General features: G+C 44.3%; 2 protein-coding genes and 2 non-coding genes across 4 annotated transcripts in view; 3 read left to right on the top strand and 1 right to left on the bottom strand.

The window, feature by feature from the left end:
• The window catches only part of Tex14 (testis expressed 14, intercellular bridge forming factor), a 99,012-nt gene that overhangs the window by 859 nt on the left and 75,064 nt on the right, over positions 1-23,089 (top strand). The gene's annotated exons all lie outside the window — the stretch shown is intronic.
• On the bottom strand, positions 5,407-7,795 carry LOC110542413 (serine/arginine repetitive matrix protein 1-like). The gene is made up of 4 exons (XM_060386188.1): positions 7,580-7,795; positions 7,312-7,526; positions 6,797-6,880; positions 5,407-5,622 (listed from the first exon to the last, which is right to left on the bottom strand). The coding sequence occupies exons 1-4, from the start codon at positions 7,793-7,795 to the stop codon at positions 5,511-5,513; spliced, it is 627 nt and encodes a 208-aa protein (XP_060242171.1). The 3' UTR covers positions 5,407-5,510.
• On the top strand, positions 7,773-7,987 carry LOC132655708 (small nucleolar RNA U3). Its single transcript, XR_009593492.1, has one exon. It is a non-coding gene; the product is annotated as a small nucleolar RNA U3 (small nucleolar RNA).
• On the top strand, positions 17,996-18,210 carry LOC132655707 (small nucleolar RNA U3). Its single transcript, XR_009593491.1, has one exon. It is a non-coding gene; the product is annotated as a small nucleolar RNA U3 (small nucleolar RNA).

Raw genomic sequence — 23,089 nt, 5'->3', positions numbered from 1 at the left:
CTGTGACAGCTTGTAACAGAACTTGGGGCAATGTGACTCTCTGTCCTCCATGAGTAGCTAGGTGTCTGTGTTCTGTCATGTTCATCCACAGTTAAAGCAGTAACAATAGACCAGGTGGCTGTGGTGCTGCCTCTAATCCCAGCACTCTATCAGAGATCTGCCGCCAGATCTTTGTGAGTTTGATACCAGCCTGATCTATATATCAAGTTTGAGGCCACACAGAGAAACCCTATCTTGAAAAACCAAGAAACCAAACAAACAAACAAAGTAATAAAAATAAAACCAGAACCAGGGCTGGAGACATGGCTCAGTGATTAAGAGCACTGTCTACTTTCCCAGAGGTCCTAAGTTTAATTCCCAGCAACCACATGGTGCCTCACAACTGTCATGCAGGTGTACATGCAGATAGAGCACTCATACATAAAAATAAATAAATAAGTAATAAAATCAGAACCAAACCAGACAAAAACTGGGTGCCAAGATAATAGGTGTGTGCCACCATGCTTGGCTCCTGGCCTCTGTAGTTTCCAATAGGAAAGCAGATGTCCATTTGAATCATTGTTCCCCTCCATGTAACATTTTGGTTTTCCTTTTTTTAATTTGTTTTAAATTACACACACATCAGAGGCATGAGGTGACAGATTCTCTGGAGTTGGGATTACAGGTGGCTGGGAGTCGCTCCATGTGGTTAACAAACTCTAGCCCTCCAGAAAGCCATCTCACTAATCCCCAATATTTTGTTTTTCTTTGGCTTTCTTCAGGTTTTCATTTTTTTCAGTGGTTTTTTTTATGCTGTGTTTTTCATCTCCCCCCACCCCATGCCTCCTTCTGTACTGGAATGGAACCCAGGCCTGAAACATTCTAGGCCTTCAGTTTTCTAAGTGTATGTGGAGGTCTGTTTGTGTGTAGTGTGTGAGGGTGCAGAGGCAGAGGTGTCCTCTCTGCCTCTGCTTTACTCCTTTTGAGACAGGGTCTCTCCCTGATCCTGTGGGTTGCCTTGCTTTTGGCTAGGCTGGAAGCCAGCAAGCACCATTGACCCTTCTGTGTCTACCCCTCTGCCCTCATTGCTGGTGTTACAGGTGTTTGTGAACTAGTGCCTGGCTTGTTATGTGAGGGCTGTAATCTCTGATCCTTGGAACAGTAATACAGAGGAAAAGAGGTCATCAGTTTGAGAGGGAATGAGGAGGAGTATGGAAGGATGGAAGGAAATAGAAGGGGGACATGATGTAGTTATAATTAAAAAAAAAAACAAATCTCATCTGGTTATTGTTGTTGTTGTGGGTTACTCAGGAAGGTGGAAGAAAGAGGGACACTGCAGGATGAATTTAGGCCTTGCTGGCAGGATTGGCTCTGATCGCTAGCAGCTTCCTAGAAGCTTTTTATTCTTACACAAAAGGCACTTTTAGTATTTTTCAAATACCAGAACCTCCATATCTGATCTAGGGGTTGTCTGAAGGAAACATTACCTAAGCACTTCTCAGTCTCATGAGACTTCCTGGTTTGCTAGGCATGTCTCCTGATTAAGTTAAGCAAAGGCTCTGAGAATCCTTTGGAACAACTCATAAAACCTCAGGTAACAATCAGCTGATTATTAACAAAAGGCTACTCCAAAGCCTAGGTGCTTCTCTCTAGAATACAGATACATGGCTGCTAAAATTCTACAACATCTGGCCCTCACGTTCCTGCAACAAGCTCTACATTTGAACATCTCTATAGACATCCCTCTTTCAAAGATGTGTTTATTTATTTAAATGTCAGGGACTCCTGCCTCTAAGCCTCATGGTTGGCTTATGGGGTTGGGGACAGCAACACAATCCTCAAGAGGTAAAGAAGGAAGCGTGGGACAGTATCCATTTTTTTCAGGCTTTGGATCATGCCCTTCAAGAACTGACTTCCTGGTTTACTTTTTTTTTTTTTTTTGGTTTTTGAGACAGGGTTTCTCTGTGTAGTCCTGGCTGTCCTGGACTCACTTTTTAGACCAGGCTGGTCTCAAGCTCACAGAGATCTAGACAGAGTACTAGAGATCTGCCTCTGAGTGCTGGGATTACAGGCATGCACTACTGTGCTTGGCTGTCATTCCAGCATTTTAGGTGATCAGGCATCATTCATTTTCTTGCCTTGAAGAAAGTAGGCCCATGTGATTAACAATCCTGGTTTTTCCAATGCTTCTAAGCTGTGCTTCATACATATGGTGTCAGATCACCTGGAACTGGAGCTACTGATATCTGTGGGCTGTTATGTTGGTACAGGGAGTCAAACCTGGGTCCTCTGGAAAAGTAGCGAATGCTCTTAACTGCTGAGGCATGTTACCATCCACACTTCCCCTCTTGAGAGAGAGTTTTTTGCTCTAAAGTCCAGCCTGTACTCACTTTTAGCCCAGGTTGTCCTCAAACTTAGTGTAATCCTCTTTCTTACCTTCCTGAGTGTTAGGATTATGGACATGTTCACTTCACCTTGTCTTGAACTTTAGATCCTTTTATTTTTTCTTCTTCTGCGTACCTGACATATATCATATCCAGTGATAATTTTCTTTCTTTCTTTTTCTCCCCCCCCCTTTTTTAACTGACAAGTAATTCAGTGTTTACTGGAGATTCACACAAATCAATTAACTGTTAAAGTAGCAACGTTCACGTTTATGATAAGAAATACATACAAAAATGAGTCTCTATGGGTACATACAGAGCTCTCCTGTTTAGTGTGACAATCCTGAGTTGTTTCTTGTTAGTTTTCTTTACTTTCTGTCTGTGGTTTGTTGATTGTCTTATATAGCGAAATTAGAATCTTTTACCAAATTAAACAACTATTTTGTCATTATTTTCTCAGTTTTTCTGCTCCATTTTCAATTATTTTTAACTTAAGGAAATACACTTAAGTTAGGCCTTCCAGTATTGACCCACAGCCCTCAAAGCCTGTTTGCTGGTCCTTGCACAGCTTTGTTCCAGGAATGCTGACTAGGGGAAACAAGAGAATAAAAAAAGATAAATATTAAAGAAGCAGCAGACATACGGATACAAAATAGCTGGAATGGAGAAGCTCAGCATGGTTATTGCATCTAGCTGAACAAGGAGGCGGGGCTAGTACAGATAAACAGAGGGGCCGTCTAGCTAACTAGCTAAGGGCACACTGTAGACTCTAAGCATCTGTGGGTAGGATGCTCTGTGCACTTTAGCATTCACACTTGGACTTGAGGAGTGCTTGGACATCCATCTGAGCCTCACCTATGGGAAATGTTTGCCACTCCCACGGGCTAGGTGTTTTTAGTCTCTCACATGGCTATGCCCATATCAAACAATAACTATTCAGGATTTCCCTCAACCCTACATCTGTTCATTTTCTTTTTCAGTCTTTCCCCCTTCTCTGTTCTTTAAAGGAGATTGTTATATTGACCATCAACTTAGGAATCATCTTTCCTAGGTGGGTGCTGAGTGCCTCCAGTCACAGCTGTGGGGTAGCAAAGGAAGGAGGACCTTGAGTTGTAGATCACCTGGACTACATAAAAGACACGTGCCAGAAAAAGGGGTGGGGGGAGAAAGACCTAAACCCAGGTGTGACAGACTTCATGCTTGTAATCTCAGCACATGGTAGGTTTATGTTGTAGAAAATAAATATAAAAATGGCTAGTAATGTTTATTATTAAAGCCTATAAATATTACAGGGGTATTATAAGGTTATGGGATATATTAAATAATGATGATTAGGCATACAACAGATCTTATATAAGAAAGAGGTTTATTAGGTGGATATGAAGAGAGAGAGAGAAGGGGGGAGCAGGACATAGTGGGGGGAAGAGAGAGAGAAGCACTCTAACAGAGAAAGGGGAGAGGGCCAAGGGAGGCCAAGAGAAGATGAGCAAGACAGAAGGGACCAAGAGGGGCCAAGAGAGAAAGGACCAAGAGAGGGACCACATGGCCAGCTGGTTCCTTTAAGGGGGAAGGTAACCATGCCTTCCAGGTGTGGCCACCTGGTCATTGACACGATGACATCATAAGTTCCTAGGCAATCCAGAAGCAGGTTTAGTTCCAAAGTCCTAACAGATATTATCTAAAAGACAGAGACAACGTGTTGTGTTTAAATAAGCCTTATTTCACCTGGGGCAGGGCAGATAGAACCCTCCTAAACTACCTTTTGTCTTCCAGTTCTCTATCCTATGCCTATTGCTCTAATCACTCCTGTCTGGACTATTTCCCATCCACAACCCACAAATATTTGCATATGTCTGTCATCTGGGTCCTTTCCTCCATCCACTCCAATCTGGCCATGTGCTTCTCCCCAAGCTGCCCCATGCGGCTTTGCTTCTTTCTCCTCCATTACCTGTCTTCCTCCTTCCCATGATCTTTCTGTCTTCAAAGCCCTTGCCCTTAGCTTTACCTCTCACTTCTGCCCTGCCTAGGCTTCAGCATTTTTTTTATTAACCAAACAATTTTAAATTAGGAAGAGCAAGTTACACAACAAGGACAGGTATACATGAGAATGTTCGTAAGAGATAGCAAGTAGACCTAAAGAGCAAAAGAATTAACAATCAAATAAAAGCACCAGACCATGCTGTTATAGCTTAGACAGGCAGATCACTATAAATTCAAGGACTGCCTAGGTAAAGAGTGAGACCCTCCACACCCCAAAAACCAAAGGCTTGCAATCAACATGCAGTGCCATAGCTGGTTGGTGGTGGCACAGGCCTGTAATCCCAGCACTGGGGAGGCAGAGGCAGGTGGAGCTCTGCCTGGTCTGCAGAGTTCCAGAGCTACATAGAGAAACCCTTTCTTGGAAAACAAAAACCATATAGTGTCACATGTTGCAGCAGCTGCTTGAAAGGATATTACTTGAGCCTATGAGTTAGAGACTAGCAGCTCAGGGAGATGTGACAGTGAAGACACTTGTGTGAGGACCTGAGTTTGAATCCTCAGAACTCAGTTTGGTTGCAGTAGTATGCATTCTACTCTCAGTGCACCTGCAGTAAAAGGTGAAGCAGAGGAAGAAAAGCCCAGAATCTTGCAGACTAGCTAGGCCAGATGCAGCAGCAAAACCAGAAACGATTTCAACAAGGTGGAATGTGAGGACTGACACCTGAGTGCACACTCACATTTGTGCATACACACTGTCTTAAGCACTTCTCTGTTGTAAAAGACACAAGACCAAAACAACTTACAAGAACAGTTAATTGGGTGCTGCTCACAGTTTTAGAAGGTGAGGTGGTGACCATTGTGGAGGGGAGTAGGTGTTAGACATGCATGACCCTAGAGGAGACTTTACATTCACAAAGAGAGAGCTTACCAGAAATGGTGTAGCCTTTGAAACCTCGAAGCCCACCCCAGCTGACACACCTCCTCCACCAAGGCCGCACTTCCTTATCCTTCCATGTGAGCCTATGGGGCCATTCTAATTCAAACTACCAAACACAAAAAAAGCTTAAAAAAAAAAAAGAAGTTTAATAAACCCACTTTAGTAGGAGGAAGTAAATATATTTGCAGTAAGTGAGCTGTGTTCATGCACATAGAAAGATAATTGGGGTCTCAAACATATTTTGGTTGCCAGAAATGCACGCCTTTAGTCCCAGCACTTGGTGGCAGAGGCATGCAGACATAGTGAGTCCCAAGGTCGTCATGGCTGCATAGTTGGACCTGTCTGAAAAACAAAGAAAAAAATACACTGTACTCACTGTTATGAAAAGAGGTCAAGGAAGGCTTACAAACAGGTAATATATTAAATGTTTTTGTTTCATTGAGTTGCTTTATTATCACTGCAGAGTTGAAGATTTGTGTAAAAAATTGTTAACATTTGTTTCTTGTGTATGTATGTAAGCATCTTACACAGAGGACAATTGTGGGAATTGGCTCTTACCTTCCACCATGTGTTTTCTGTGAATCAAGCTCAGGTTGTTAGCATTGGGGGTAACGGAGAAAAAAATCCGAAGAATAGGAAGTGTCTCCAAGGGAGGAGTACTGCCCTCAATTATTTCTTTAAAAGATGTCTGTGTGTGTCTGTGTGTGTGTCTGCATGGAAGCCAGAGAGGGCTGTTAGGTCCTTTATAGTTGCAGTTACAGGTGTCTGGGACTGGCCGGTTGTGGGTGCTAGGATTCAGCCCTCTGATAGAACAGCAAGCACTCTCTCCTGCTGACCCATCTCTTCTGTCCCTTGAGTACTTTTGGAGATGGTTCTCACTGTTTCCCTGACTGGTATGGAACTTAGTGTGTAGCCTAGGTTGGCCTCAAACTGGTAGCTAACCCTGTTTCGGTCTCCTGAGTTACAAGCATGACTCAACATATCTAGCAGGTTAAATCTTAGAGCATGCTCGGGAGATGTTCAGACCCATGTGTTGTTGGAGCATCTACTCAAAAGAAGACCAAGGTGCAGCATGTGCAGAGGGGGTTTCCTCAAGAGGTGGGAAGTTAGTAGGGCATGGTGGCACAGCCCTTTTTCTCAGAGTTGGGAGGCAGAGGCAGAGGCAGAGGGATCTCTGAGTTCAAGGCCAGCCTGCCCTACAAAGGGAGTGAGTGACGTGGGGAGAAACAACAAGCCGACAAAACAAACACCAAGCAGAAGGGGAGAATGAAGAATGGAAAACTCTTTAAATATGGAAAACTCTTTAAAAACCAGAGAGACCGGTTTGTATGGGGTCAAGTCTTCAAGTGTAAACTCTATGGGAGGAGGCAAAGCTATGGCAGACATTTTTACCACACACTATCAGGTTCTGTACATGAACCAGGGGTTTTGTTATCTCTCTTTCCCCATGAGCCTGAGTGGATTTTGACATGGATGTGCCTATGTCAACAACACACATTCAGGACTTTTCACTTACTTAGAGCTGTCCTCACTCCCTAAAAGGCATTGCTTTTGTACCAGACAGCAACTTTTCCCCTCTGTTGTGTGACAGATGCAACATCTGTAAGAAAAGGAAAGAACCCTTCAATTGGTAACATGATGAATTGGTAACATGATGTTTGGTGACAGATTAAAATGCTGATCATCCAGTTTGTATCCAGTAATTCTGCTAGTAATTACCATGTGGCCAGAGGATTATTTTGCTTTGCTTTTTTCTCCCATTTCTTTCTGGGTGGAGGAAATAAGGTTTATCTAGATGAGATTTGTGGTTGTTTGATCTTTTTAGACAGGATTTCATGTAGCTGAGCCGGCCTCAAAATTCTAAGACAGGCTTCATATTACTCTTGCCTTCACCGCACAAGTGCTAGGATTAGAGAAGTCAGCCACCGTGCCCTTCACCCACAGAATTCATCAAATAGACTGTGCCGTCCTAGATCTGCCGTTAAAAGAAAACAGCTCCCCCGCCCCCCCACGTATTGGTCCCTTCCTCACGAAAGGCCTCTGTCTTGGGCCAGAGTGTGAACCTGCGTTGGGCTCCGCCGGGCTTCTTGCTTTGGGGCAGCGTAGGGCGCCAGGCGGCGCGGCTGGCACGGAGAGGCCTGCGCCCCCGGGGAGGCGCGCTCCCGGGCGGCGGGTCCGCGTGTCGGAGCGCGCGTGCGTACGCGGGCGTCAGTGGGCGGGACTGTAGGTAGCCGTCCGTCGATTGGCTGTTGAGCGATCGTATGCTAATGACAGTGCCAGTTTGCGGGTCTTGGCACACCGTAGCGGCTGGAAGTGCCCGGTGGACGTGGTAGCGCGAGGGTTTGGTCGGGGACGTTGGCACTAGGCTGGGGGCCGACGCCGCGTGCGGTGGCGGCGGCGAGAGGGAAGGCTTGGGGCCGCTCGGCGTAAGTCGCCGTGAGGTAGAAGTGGTGTGTGTTGGTGCAGTGCGGCGACGGGCGCGCCGTGAAGCTAAGACTATACTTTCAGGGATCATTTCTATAGTTCGTTACTAGAGAAGTTTCTCTGACTGTGTAGAGCACCCGAGCCCACGAGGACGAGACGTAGTGTTCCCTCCTGAGCGTGAAGCCGGCTCTAGGTGCTGCTTGTCTGCAGCTGCCTCTTGCCATTGATGATCGTTCTTCTCTCCCTCGGGAGAGTGAGAGGGAGGGAGCGCAGTCTGAGTGGACCTCGGTCTTTTTCCCATGGTGCCTAAAGTTAGCAAGCCGTTTGCCCCTTCTTTCTGGGAGGTCCTTTGCGACCTGCTGCTCGTTTCCTGGCTTTTTCATGTTTGTGCGTGTCTTTTTCTCTTTTGCAATCCGCGCTCACGAGAGGGCGTTTGCTCTGTAGCTCTGGCTGCCTCCGGGGCATTGGTCAAAGCATGAGCACGTTGTGTCTGTGCGCGCTGCATATTGTTTCTGAGGACAGGAAAGGCAGCTGTTAGTTGGTCACTCGTCCATGGACAATTTCTGTAATTAAGTCCTGTATTAAGCGCGTTCTGGAAATAAAGTTAATAGTTCCAAACCTCTTCACAGTTTTAGTAGAATTTACAGGAAGAATATTTTGCTGCCGTATTTGAGAGTACAAAGGGTGTTTAAACGACTTTCGATATTCATTCTCTTGTCGTTCCTGACAAGAATAGATCTGAGTGCTCAGATTATAATAAATACATTTGACACCTTGCCTGGCTTGTCTTTATTAGTTGATGTTACGCAAAGTCATTGTTACATTGTTACATTGTCACTAGGGCTGGGGATTTCGCTCAAAGCCATTACATACCGGAAAACTAGTGTGGCAGGCCTCCCCTGTAATCTTAGAACTTGGAAAGTAAAAGCCCAAGGATCAGGAGTTCAAAGTCATTCGCACCTACATGTAGTGAATTAAAGGCAGGCCTAGGCTTTTAAAAAATGACCATAAGCTGGTCTGGAGATGCATCTCAGTAGCAGAGCACAGATGGTGAAGACCCTTGGGTTCAAAGGCCTCAGCACTTAAAAAGCCTTAGTGAGAGGCATCTAAATTCCCGGCATTAAAGAAACTGAGAAGGGAGGGCTATTTGAAGCCAAGAATTTAGGACTAGTGTTGGCGATGTAATAAATGACATCTAACCATACTTAAAAAAAAAAAAGTGCTGCTTTGGTGGTTTTCTTGTTACCTCAGCACTGGAAAGTTGAACCAGGAAAATCAGAAGTTGGAGGCCATCCAACTACATACTCAGAACCATGGATTTATCTCTTTTGCTTGACATTCCCAGAGTAGTGTGATAAACAGAGCCTGGAAAGGAAGATCAGCAGTTTAAGCCCAGCTTGGGTTATACAGGAAGACCTTGTATTAAACTGAGCAGTGACTTATGTTAGATTTATCTGATGAATTAAAGAATAAGTGATACAGTGTAATATTTAAAAATCCCAAGTATGCCCAAAGTTTGGCCATAAGTCTCAACATCTGCTTTGATAGTCTGCAGAGATGCAGGGAATCTTATGAAAGAAGTGGGAAATAATAGTTAGATCTGGAAAGGACAGGAGGTCCATAAGGAGAGCAACAGAACCAAAAAATTTGAGCACAGGGGTCTTTCCTGAGACTCAGACTCCAACCAAGTACCATGCACAGAACCAAGAGCATACCAAGAACCCCTTGCACAGATGTAGCCCACGGCAGTTAAGTGTCCAAGTGGGTTCCATAGTAATGGGAACAGGGACTGCTTCTGACATGAACTGATTGGCCTGCTCTTTGATCACCTCCCCCTGAGGGGGGAGCAGCCTTACCAGGCCATAGAGGAAGATAATGCAGCCACTCCTGATGAGACCTAACAGACTAGGATCAGAGAAGAAAAAGAAACCCTCCCCTACCAGTGGACTTGAGGAAGGGCATGTGTGGAGAAGGGGGAGGAAGGGAGGGATTGGGAGGGGAAGAGGGAGGGGGGATACAAAATAAATAAAGTATAATTTAAAAAAAAACCCCAAGTATGAGCCAGACAGTGGGGGGAATACCTCCTGCACTGGGGAGGCTGGAGGAAGAGGAAGGCAGATCACTATGAGTTAGAGGCCAGCCTGGTCTACAGAATGCACTCCAGGACAGCCAGAGCTATACAGAGATACCCTGTCTCGACAAACAAACGAACAAAAAATTCCAAAGATGGTGCCAGCAAGATGGTTCAATGAGTAAAGGTACTTTGTGCCAAGCTTGGCAACCTGAGTTCATTTCCTGAGTCCCAGAAAGGAAGAATTAACTCCTGGGTGTTATCATCTGACCTCCACACTTTCATGTTGCACGTGGGATCCCCCACCTTGACAAACCTCCTAGCCAACATTATACTACATGGGAAAAATATGTTCTTAAATGTAACAGCTGAAATCTTAGCTAGGGTGACATGGCCAAGGTATGTGGGGGGGGGGGGGCGGTGAGAAGAAAGGATGTAATAGTAAAGGAAGATTTCAGATTATCTCTATTTGTGGATGATAATGATGTTGTATCCTAAATTCACCACTAGAAAAATTCTTGGGTCTGATGAGCACTTTGAGCACAGTAGCAGGATACAGAGTCATTCTACATATAAACATCTGGTGCATTTCTTGTTATGTAGTTAAACAAGTTGGCCTGAAATTTGCAATCACTCTCTTACCTCAGCAGGTTACAGAGTTGTGCTACCACACTTAGCATTCAGTAGTTTCTCTATATGCACAGAAATGAACTTGCTGAGGAGTAAGAAAATACGGCATGGCAGAGCATACCTGTTGTCTCAGTTCAAGGTCTTCTTAAACTCTATGCCAAGCTGAAGTCCAGCCAGCCTGGGCTATATGAGACCCTGTCCCACCCTTACACAGAGGACCAAGAAAAGCCAAAGTCTTATGTGAGGATTGATCTCAGTTGTAAGTTTCATTGTACTGATACCAAGTAAGAGAGATTGATTGATTGATTGATCGATCTGATTGATCTGTGAGGGTGCTTTCTGGAATGACTAATTGGGGTGGGGGAATATCCTCTCCAAGAGTGGGCTCCATCTTTCTTGGTGGCCTAGCTGTAAAGTACTTTGTGGGGAAGTCAGTGCTGCCTTTGCTAATTGTGGGTGAGTGCACATGCCCTGTTCTGTTGGTTGTTCCTGTCCCCCTTGGACAGCAGAACACAGCTTTAACTTTTCAGCTGGACAGAAGACCAGCATTTCTTCAGTCTTCAGTTTCTAAGTCTTGGGAATGCTGAAGTTGTGTAGTCTTGTGGATTGAGCAACTACTATTTTTTTCAGCCTTTCAACCATACAGATACCCAGCCCATACCTAATACTTTCCTTTTGTAATAAGTATTCATTCTGTTCTTTCTGATCATCTGCAGAACCCTGATTAACAAACAGCACTAAACAGAAAGAGCAAAGTAGGATTTTGTTTCAAACAGTAGTTTAAGATTAGTCTAACATAGAGCATGCATGACGTTCACAAAAGGATAACATAGACCAGTGGAATAGAGGACATGGGACTTAGTCAACACATCCACCAAGCTGCAAGTATTTTTTTTTTTAATGCATTGGAGAAAAGACAGCCTCTTAAGAAAAAAAATATTGCTGGGGAAACTGGGTATCCATATGTGAAAGAATTAACTAGAACTGTATCTCATCCTGCACAAAAATAAATTAAAAATAGACCAAAGACCTTAATACAAGGCCTGGGACTCCTAGAAGAAAAGCTGGGTGTAGTGGCTTGGCAGGGGCCTTCCTGAGGGAGGCTTACCCAGCAGGGAGAGGGGAGTGGAGGGTCTTTGCTAGCTGGGCAGCCTGCAGAGGATATAAGGAGTTAGCAAGGGGAGGGAGGGAGTCAGGCAGTGGTCAGGGAATTTAACAGCACTGCTTGTCTAGCAATCAGGCCACTTCTAGGGCCCTGACCCACCAGCAATCAGGTGCTTCTTTATTTCTACAAAGAACAAAGACAGACTAATGATTATCCAAGTGGTACAGAGATGTGTTTGATTTTTCATTACATGTCCAGGGTTACAAGTTTAGTTATAGAAACAGAACACATTTTATAATTATTATTAGCCCTATAACTCCAATTTAAAGAATCTAAAAATTATCTTCTCTAAAGCAAACACATTTATTATATGACAGCCTGCTTTTAGGCTGGCAATGTTTGCTGCTTGCTATTTCCGAACAAACAAAATATCTGAACTGGTCTTTTTATGAATAGCAGATACTAATACCTTGCTCCTTTACTATACAAAACAGCATCTACGCTATATAGTAGGAAAAGTTTGTTTTAGTCAATCTGTTTTATTTACTGAGTTTTATTCCTCCAGAGTATACCTACATTTTCAGAAGCCTTTAAGCCAATAATAAAAAGAGAACTTGAATCTGTGACCTAGTTTTGTGGCCAATCAGTTTGTCAGCCATCTTTGTTTACCCTGTACTAATCCACTCTTTGAGTTAGCTCAGGAGCAGACACTCCAAGATGATTCTTGGAGTAGAGTATTGGTTTCATCTAGCTATATGCTTATCTGTACTTCCAAATAAAGTTATTTTGAGTTAAGTAAAAAACTAAAAAACCTGGGCACAGTGGTACACACCTGTAATCCCAGCACTCTAGGAGGCAGAGGCAGGTGGATCTGTGGGAGTTTGAGGCCAGCCTGGTCTACAGAGTGAGTCCAGGACAGCCAGGGCTACACAGAGAAATCCTGTCCTGAAAAACAAAACAAAAACCCAAAATTTAAAAATGTATACTTTTATAATTTCTAGATAAAGTTAATTTTAGGATTTTCCTAAAAAGACTCAGATGTAATTTTTCCCAGGAAAAGACATAAATTAAATCATAATGCAGAAAGTCCCCAATAATGCAACATGCAGAGACCAAAAACCAGATAGAAGGACACGGTTGTAGCAGTCCTCAGCTTTAAGCAGCTGGGCTTCAGTGAATATGGCTGTGCCAGTGGCTCTTTATCTGCAACCTCTATTGAAGCACTTGCAAGTCAGAATAGGAGGATCAGAATTTAAGGGCATCCTTGACTATAATAACAAGTGTGAAGACAATCTAGGTTTCATGAGACCCTGTTTTAACAAACAAAAATGAAAGGGAAAAGATTTTTAAGATACAGCGTAGCAAGAACTTCCTGGAAAATACCTCAGTTGTTTAGGAAAACCAAGAATTGGCAGTGTGGCAGGCCTGTGTACGCTGTAGTCAGGGACCCTGAAAATAGCCACTGCTTTGAGAGCTGCCTTCGTGGGCCCAGACGCTGCTCTAATTGCAGCTGTGCGCATTAAGTGCTTCAGATGTGGGCAGTTTGGCCACTGGGCCAGGGAATGCCTTGCTGGTGGAGATGGGCTTGTAACATGAGAACCTGGCAGGGATGGCTTCCTTTTAGAGGGTCCCAGTTTGTTTCCTCTCTACTAGATGAGGAAAACCACTGTGCATCTGGTATTACTGTGCTGAATCTGGTCATTTTGCCAAGGTCTGTGATCTCCAAGAGGTGCCTGCTTTATAGTCACCGGTAAAGGTGACTATGTTGCCAAGGACTGCAGAGAGCAAGAGCAATGCTGTCCATGCCATCTGGTTTGTGACTGTGACCACTCAGATGAGCAGAAGTTCTATTAGTGTGGTGAATTTGGACATAATAAAAAGGCTGCACCAAAGGAAAGTACTGTTGGTGTGAATCTGGTCACATGGCCACCTATTGTAGTAGGACAATTGAAGTCAGGTCAGGCCATCTTGCATAGGAATGAGTATTGCAGCCTAATTATTTTCCTTTGTCACCCTTCTTTTTCTGGTTGAGGGTTGTGTAATTTTCTCTGAATCCTCTTCACTGGGCAAAGGTTGGTAGAGAGAGGCTGTTCCCAGGCCTTTACTTGCACTGTAAAAAGGGGAAAGAAATGAGGGTTCTGTGTTTAGCTACAGAAAAAAGAAAAAGGTTGTTTAGTTTGGTGGAGGTGTTATGTATAAAGAACATCCTTTCTGTGCCATTGATGAATTAGAGATTAATGAATGAGAAGAGTTCAGACCAGTAAGCCCTTCTGAGTGTGAGTGTGCCCTCATGTAGGAGATAAACCAATTCTGGAAGTGTCAGCTTCCGTATGTAACTTTAACTTTTAGTGTAATGATGGCCTTGAACTGTCTAACTTTGGTAGCTACTAAACAACATTGACTAATGTGCGCATCAGACCCTCTCAGAACACACCATTAAGTGGGAGTAAGTACGCTGGAAAGATGTGTTGATGGCGATGCCAGGGAAATGGCGAGGGGGATAAAAGCCTAACACAGGAGCAGCTTCTTCCTGGCACTGATGCTAGACCTACAGATGCCAATGGCAAAGGTGTAGAGCACAGGTTTTTTTTTTTTTAAGATTTATTTATTACGTACACAGTGTTCTATCACCATCTACACATGTACCAGATCTCACATGTAGATGTGAGCGACCGTGTGGCTGCTAGGAATTGAACTCCGAACCTCCAGAAGAGCAGCAGACAGTCCTTTTAACCTCCGAGCCATCTCTTCAGCCCAGAGCACATGCTTTTCTGAAATCCAGAGTAAACATCAATGTTCCGAGTTAGCCTAATTTGAAGCTATTCAGAAATTGCGGAGAAATGTATTTTCACAAAAATGAAGATTTTTTTTTTGTATACCATATCACTTTGACAATGTTTCATTTGTGGTGATGCACTTTTAAAAGTCATATGGAAAAAGCAACTGAAATTCTAGAAACAGATATTGTAATTTTAAACTATCCCGATAAAGCTGGAGGAGGAAGGGGGGGGAGAATTGGCAAGCTGGACTGATAAAATTCAAAGCCTCCCCAAAGCAAGGGAAATGATCAGCAGAGTGAAAACACAGTCTATGAAAAAAAAAAAATCTTGGCAGCTATAATCTCTGAGATTAATCCAGAAAAAACTCCAAAAATTAAGCACAAAAGTATTCAAATTATCCAGTCATTGAATGAACAAATGAAAAGACAGATCTCAAAAGATGAAATACAGGGGCAGGAGTTAAGAATATTCTCTCTCTTGGGTTTTCAAGACAGGGATTTTCTGTGTAGGCTTGGCTGTCCTGGACTCGCTTTTGTAGACCAGGCTGGCCTCGAACTCACAGAGATCCGCCTGCCTCTGCCGGATTAAAGCATGCACCACCCTGTTCAGCTCACTTACTACTCTTGTAGATGACTCTGGATCAGTTTCCAGCATCCACATGGCAGGTTGCAACCTCTGGAACTTCCAGAGGGATCTGAAGTTCTCTTCTGACCTACATTGGTACCAGGCACACACATGGTGCACATACATACATGCAGGCAAATACAGGAAGTAATTTTTAAAATATATATTGGCCCTTTGTATATGTATCTATGAAAAGATGCTGGAGAGATGGCTTAGTTTGTACAGGTTTTTGCCAACAAGCCTGGTGATCTGAATTTGACACATGGGGCCCACATGGTGGAAGGAGAATACTGACTTCTACAAATTGTCCTCTGATTTCCACATGTGTACCATGACACATGAACAATGTTCAGTATGCTTAGTCTTCAGGGAAAATTATAATTACATTGAGATTCCATCTCACTCAAATCAAAATGGCTACTATCAATAAAATAACAAATATTACCAAAGATGTGGGGAAACGCGGACCTCTACTACAGCAGGTGAGAATATGGATTGGTGTGCCCACTGTAAAGTCAGTCGGAGGCCCTCAAGAACAGCGTGTGTGGGCCCATTTATCTCTCATTGGAAGCCAGCTGTGGATGGTAGTGCACACTTTTCATCCTAGCACTTGGGAGACAGGCAGGTGGATCTCTGAGTTCCAGGCCAGGCCTTCCTACATAGCAAGTTCCAGGAAGCTAGAGCTACACTGTGAGATCTGTTTTCAGACAAAAAGTTGGAGACCGGCTTGAGCCACATATATGAATCCAGGGCATTCTGAGCTGCATACTGAGGTCTTTCTCAAAAGCAAAGCTGCTGTTGATTATTAATATTTAATATTGAGTTATCTTTTAGTCAAACAGCGGTTACCCCTAAACCAAATTACTACACAGAGACTAGGATTTATTTAATTAACCTAGAGCACAATGCTGGGCAACAGTTACTCCATCCTAAAGCTCCCCGCCTGCATAGCTTCCTCACATTGAGATTTCCCACATTATACTTGCTTTTAGTCAAGTCTTAGGTCTGGTTCATCTCTCCTGATGTTTCCAGGTCCGTTCCTCTAGGCTCTCCCAGATCTCTCCTTCCACTCTCTTCTTTCTCCTCCTCGGTGGACCATGATGTTCCACCATATTCTCTTCATTGGCTGGTTGTTTTTATTGGCAACACAGAGAACAAATGGTAGTACGTTTACACAAACTTGGGACATAACAATGCAATGTCCGGATTGAAACCTGATAGTGGGGTAGAGAAGTCAGCAATTAAATGAACAAGGGTAAACTATATACATTCCAGAGCTGGTCAGAACTCCCTATTTATCTCTGGCTGGCCTCAAATTCTCAGAGTGCCTCGAGCCTCTGCTTTCAGAATGCTGGGATTGAATTCTGAGATACCACTTTGACTATTGAAGAACTTTGAATCAGCAACCATTGACATACTTGCTACCATAGAGCCTGATCAGCAAATGATCAGCAAATGAGTTGATAAAGAAAATGGTATATATGCAAAATGGAATTTTATTCAGTCTGTAATGTACAGGTATGATGGTCCTCTCATTACATGTGACATATCCCTTTATTTATTTATTTTGAGACAGAATCTTTCTACATAGTCCTTACTGTCCTGCCTTAAACTCAGAGATCTGCCTGCTTACCTCCCTGCCCAGGGCTGAGATTACAAGCATCACCGTGCCCAGCACTAATGTAATTTCAGCACTTGAGAGGTCAAGGCAGGAAAACTAGTAGCTAGCTTACCCTCACCTGTGTAGTGAGTTTAAGCTTGGCTTGGGCTACATGAAACCCTGTTTCAAAGAAAACCATAAAGTCATCATTTACAGGGAAATGGATGACGCTTGAGATCATCATGTTAAGACTCAGAAATGTCACGTTTTCTTCCATGAGGAATATATACATGTATATATATGTGTGTGTGTATAATATATATATATGGAAAAAACACATATGGAAAGCAGAGGGGTCCTGATATATATATATGAAGATGGACCCAGGGGAAGCATTTGGAAGAGATTACAATTGTGGGTTGTCATGTGGGTGCTAGATACTGAACCCCAGTGCTCTGGAAGGGTACCTAGTGCTCGTAATTCCTGAGCCATCTCTCCAGCCCCCAAATTTTCTGTATTTTAAAATGCCATAAACTTGGTTTGTATGCCATTGAAATATTAAGTTTGAACTTGGAGGTTTTGGGTGGTTTTTACTAAGGGTTTCAATTTCACTTTGTAGCTAACCACATGTGGCCTTACACTTGTGAAAATTCGCTTGCCTCAATTTCCCTAGTGCTCCGTCATCGACAATTTCATCTGTGTTTCTTTGGTCAGAGGATAGAATTTATTAAATAGTGTGCAGTTCTTGAATTGTCATTTCCCCTACGCATTTTTTTCGTTCCTTCCACAAGAAAGGCCTCCGTCTGGGATGCCCAAGGAGCCTGCGAACACGAGTGCGGCTCCGAGAGGCTTCTTGCTTTGGGCCAGCGTGGGGCTGCAGGCGGGCGCCTCTGGCACAGAGAAGCCTGCATCGCCGGGCGGAAAGGCCAAGAGTGTGCAATTCAAAGTAGTGTGCAGTCCCTGTTTCTGCCGTTAAAAGAAAACAGCCTCCCCCCACGTATGTTTTGGTCCCTTCCTCACGAAAGGCCTCTGTCTTGGGCCAGAGTGTGAACCTGCGTTGGGCTCCGCCGGGCTTCTTGCTTTGGGGCAGCGTAGGGCGCCAGACGGCGCGGCTGGCACGGAGAGGCCTGCGCCCCCAGGGAGGCGCGCTCCCGGGCGGCGGGTCCGCGTGTCGGAGCGCGCGTGCGTACGCGGGCGTCAGTGGGCGGGACTGTAGGTAGCCGTCCGTCGATTGGCTGTTGAGCGATCGTATGCTAATGACAGTGCCAGTTTGCGGGTCTTGGCACACCGTAGCGGCTGGAAGTGCCCGGTGGACGTGGTAGCGCGAGGGTTTGGTCGGGGACGTTGGCACTAGGCTGGGGGCCGACGCCGCGTGCGGTGGCGGCGGCGAGAGGGAAGGCTTGGGGCCGCTCGGCGTAAGTCGCCGTGAGGTAGAAGTGGTGTGTGTTGGTGCAGTGCGGCGACGGGCGCGCCGTGAAGCTAAGACTATACTTTCAGGGATCATTTCTATAGTTCGTTACTAGAGAAGTTTCTCTGACTGTGTAGAGCACCCGAGCCCACGAGGACGAGACGTAGTGTTCCCTCCTGAGCGTGAAGCCGGCTCTAGGTGCTGCTTGTCTGCAGCTGCCTCTTGCCATTGATGATCGTTCTTCTCTCCCTCGGGAGAGTGAGAGGGAGGGAGCGCAGTCTGAGTGGACCTCGGTCTTTTCCCATGGTGCCTAAAGTTAGCAAGCCGTTTGCCCCTTCTTTCTGGGAGGTCCTTTGCGACCTGCTGCTCGTTTCCTGGCTTTTTCATGTTTGTGCGTGTCTTTTTCTCTTTTGCAATCCGCGCTCACGAGAGGGCGTTTGCTCTGTAGCTCTGGCTGCCTCCGGGGCATTGGTCAAAGCATGAGCACGTTGTGTCTGTGCAACTGAGGTGTGACAAAAGCTTTGAGGTTGAAATCCGTATGTCAGGAAGCATATAAAAGCTCAGTTTGACCAAATCTGGGTAGTGTATCAGTTGAGATTTCCTGAAGGCAGTACATTCCGGACGCTTCTCTGGTCATGAAGCAGCTACAAATCATATGTAGCATCCTTTCCTGAGCACAAAGGTGGCTCTCTGCGTTGTTTGACTGCAGTGTCCATTTACCTTTGATGGTTGTTCCTTTGGGAACGCTTTGAGACAGAACATTCTCTGAATGGTTCTTAGTACAAAATTATATATATTTATATATTAATAATAAAATATGTTAATAATAATTAATAATAGTGTAGTAATAATAACTGTGTAGTGGCGGCGGACACCTTTGGTCTCAGGACTGCAAAGACAGGCAGATCTCTGTGAGTTTAGAGCCAGTTTAGTCTACAGAGTGAGTCCAGGACAGCCAGGGTCACAAAGAAACCCTGTCTTAAAGAAAGGAAGGAAAAAAAGAAAGGAAGAAAGCAAGCAGGTGGTTCCTACTGCCACTTGATGTGCAGTCTTTGCCTCGGCCTCCTCAGTGCTGAGGTTATAAACGTTAGCAGCTACTGCGTGGCTTTGCTCTTCTGTTTAGCATTGGCAATAATTTGCTGTCTTTCCTTCTGTTCCTTTCTAGAAAGTGTGTGGGATTGCTTTGGTGAGGAGTTACCTCTGGTTGTTTGTTTTGTTTTGCTTATTTACTAGCTATTAACCCTTCCACAGTTTTTCCAGCCTGAACATGTTTCTCTGTAAATTAGAGAGATGTAGTAGCTGTACAATGTGGAGTTGTTGGAAGGGTTAAGTTAGATTAAGAATCTATAGTAGTTCAATAATTCTTTTCCCCATTCGGAAAGGTCTCCTTCCTCCGATTAGAAATCTGTCTTTTACCCAGTCTCCAAGAAGGCCTCTACCACTGATACCCCAAGTCCTCAGCCTGTTCCCTTTGAATCCTCTTCTTTATCTTACTCTCATCCCAGTGGGATATAGGAATTGATCTTCTAGAACAGTTGAAGTTTCTCCATTTCTTTAGAATGCCCCAGTGCATGGTCCCTCTCATAGATGCTTTGTGGTAGCCTCAGAACTGCAGTCTACAGCTTCAGATCTCTCAGTGACTTCCCTTCACACTTAAATTTTATAATGTAGTTGGGTGTGGTGGTACAGTTCAGAGCCAACTGTGACTACAAAGTAAACTTTATGTTAGCCTAAGCTCTGTAGTAATGCTCTGTCTCAAACAAAGGGAGTGGGAAGTGGTGGTACGGGTTTATAATCTCATTTATTCTGGATGCTAAGTCAGGAAGAGCACAAGTTCAAAGCTTGCCTAGGCTACAGAATTACTTCAAGGCTGGCATGGGCAATTAAGCAAGACCCTGTTTCAACAAAACAAAGAGCTGGAAATTCTTAGTGATGGAGACTTTGTCTGGCATTTGAAAGATATAAGTTTAGCTCTTAGTTGGGTTGGGGGGCTGGAACCCTTTCATCCATGGCTTCAGCCTAGAAAACTTGCCCTGGAGGTATTTGGTCCCTGCTGGTCCCTTCCTTCTCCTGCTCAACCCTGTCTCTAGATTTCCACCATCTTGTTCTCATTTAGGACTTGACTTCACTGATTAAAATGCCCTTGTCATCATCATCATCTGATGTCTAATTTTAAAATTACGTGTGTGTGTGTGTGTGTGTGTGTGTTTAGGACAAGGGCAGAGGAGTGTCCAAGCTGGAACTGGAGTTACAGGCAGTTGTGAGCTTCCTGGTGTCCTGCTGAGAATCAAACTCAGTTCCTCTGAAATGACACTCTTAACCACTGATCCACTTCTCCAGTCCCTTGGATGGCTACTTTTTAATCATTTAAGTCTTGGGTTAAATCTAACCTTGAAAGACAGGGTTTCCTTGTCTGTGCTGGGCTTGCTTCGTACAGCAGACTGGCCTTGAACTCACAACAGTCTGCCTGGTCTGTTTCTGCCTCCCTGAGTCCTAGGATTAAAGGCGTGCACTACCACACCTTTGATCTGGCATTCTTTTGTGTATTTGTTGTCTCTCTCCTTCGTGCTAAAGGTAGAGATCTTTTTACACCTCTGTACCTCGACTCTATAAACTTAATACTTAGAAATAGTGCTTAGCATATTCATAGATAATGGTCAAGATACTGATTTTTCATACCTTCTGACCTACCAGCTCTAGTATGTGTGTGCTCGTTTTTAATTGAGCATGTGTACCTGTGTGTAGTTGCTATATAGCAGAGGCTAATCTTGATCTCCAGAGCCTATTTTCTCTCATTCCCAATTGTTAAGATGACAGACATGTGGCGCTACACCTGACCTATGGGTTCTATTTAACACATCATTTTAGTGAAATTAATTAGTTATTCTCTTCAAGCTTCAGTTTCTTATAAAACTGAGATGGGACTGGGTGTGGTGGTGGACGCCTGTAATCCCAGCACTCAGGAGGAAGAGGCAGTCAGATGTCTGTTATAGGCTAGCCTGGTCTACATAGTGAGTTTCAGGACAGTCAGGGCTATACAGAAAAACTCTGGTCACCAACACTCCTCCCGCCCCCATGCTAAAGAATCAATATTCTCTAACAAACCTCTAATTGTGTCACTCTGAAAACTGAAAGTGTTTGAGTGCAGGCTTCCTTCCTGTCTCAAATAACCAAACCAAAAGCAGAAAATGTGGAGATGACTAATCATCTATCTTATGTGACGCATTCAGAATCATACTGGGTATGTGTCAGGTCTTCAGTAATTAGCAGTTAATAGTGTTAACACTTGATACATCAAAGAAGTTATTATTTTAAAATTTCCAAAAATTGTAACAAGTTGATCTGGACCAGGGAGTGGGTCATTCTTCATTGACAGGGCCATGAGAGGACCAGGAGATCAGAAGATGATAAGAAAGTTTGAGATTAGAAGGTCTTTCAAAAGCCATGTCTTATGCCAAGCAAACCCACTAAGAAGGTTATATACTATTTCTAGGGAGAAATGGACAAAATCAATCATATACTGGGACAAAGTCAGCGGGAGGCTAATGAAGTAGTGTTGCACAAAGGGATGTCCACAGCGTACGGACCTCAAGGGCATTACAGACCCAGCACATAATGGCTTTGAGACTCATAGCTATAGCCATGGACACTGGGAAGAGATAAGGCCTTAAGATCCAAAGCTGCAGCTTCCCAAGGTCCCCAAGGCCATTAAGGCTTTGCCAAGCATATTCCTGGTTTTAGAGAAGGAACTGCCTTCCTTTGTGGTTCCACATTCTGCTCTGTCCCTCCAGGTGTCCAGGAGCTGCCACACATGAAGTCTAGGAGGAGTGGGGTCTGCAAGATTTCAGTCCAGCCGGGAGTGTGGGGTGAGTGGTAGTGGTGGAGAAGGCCTTTTCCAAGGATTTTAGTGTTACAGCTCTCTTAGCTCAGAGCTATCCCATTGAAACAATTCTTAGATGATACTCAGTGAGGCAGCTTGTGCCCATTTATTAGTGAAGCAGCTTATGTCTGTTTATATCATGGTGAACAAGAATGAATCTTGGAGAGTGGGGAGGGGCTTTGGGGTGAGTGCACTTTATTGTCTGTGGCTGGGATGCCAGGTGCCTGCTCCATGACTACTAACCTGGACCTTGAGAGTTGGGGGTCTCCAGTCATTTAAGCCAGAACAGGGAGCAAGTGGATCTTCTGCAGATTTCAAGTCTGAACACATTCCACCTTGCCAGTTTTCCTGGTGGCACCATCCATATGTGTCCCGAATTCCTTCTACATACATTGGGCCTCAGGAAAAAAGTTCCTGGCTTTGAGAAGAAGCTATGTTCCTTTTCCATATACAAGTTTTAGGGCCCAGAGGAAGCAGGACAAACTACTCAGACACCCATCTCAGTCAGATATAGAAGGTTTATTGAACTGCACACCCCAAGACTGATCATGATCAGGGACACAGGGTAGATTTGGGAGCAAATTGTGACATCAGTCTGTTCTTAGGGCAGTCTTTTTTTATGGGAAAACCAAGTACAGAAGACAAGGGGAAGGAGTAATGTATTGTATATCTTGGATAACTGGACAAAATATTGTCAGTTAAACTTTAAGTTGATTGGTCCCAAGTGAGGTAAGTGAGGCAGTGGTTAGCTCTGACTGTTATTTTTATTATCTAGACAAACAGTTCTAGCTAACCTTGAAAGTGTGCCTGGCATCTGGGGGCCGGATGTGATTATGGTTGGGGAATTTCTTGGAACAACAAGGTTATCGAGTTTCTCATTGAACATAAACATAGTTTATGGTGAACCTGACCTTGTTTTGTTTTTGTTTTTTTGAGACAGGGTTTCTCTGTGCAGTTTGGCTGTCCTGGACTGGATTTTTAGACCTGGCTGGTCTAGAACTCAGAGATCTGCCTGCCTCTGCCTCCCTGAGTGCTGGGATTACAGGTGTGTACCACCATGCCAGGGGTTATGCGGAAAGGAACAGGCCTCAACAACCAGGACCTCAGGAAAAGCATTGGATCAGCCAAGCCCTCAACAATAATGAACAGGCTACAAAAGCTAAAAGTTTCTGTTTCTGAGCCCTGGGTTTCAGTTACTCATTAGCTCTGTCACAGTTACAGTCACTCATATCTTATCAATACCTGAAGATGAAATATTTCCCTGGGTGTAATCCTAGCACTTAGAGG

This window comes from Meriones unguiculatus, chromosome 7 (assembly GCF_030254825.1).
Source record: "Meriones unguiculatus strain TT.TT164.6M chromosome 7, Bangor_MerUng_6.1, whole genome shotgun sequence".
Classification (NCBI taxonomy): Eukaryota; Metazoa; Chordata; class Mammalia; order Rodentia; family Muridae; genus Meriones; species Meriones unguiculatus.
Note: the sequence above shows the minus strand (reverse complement) of the source record. Positions and strands in the feature narration are given on the sequence as shown.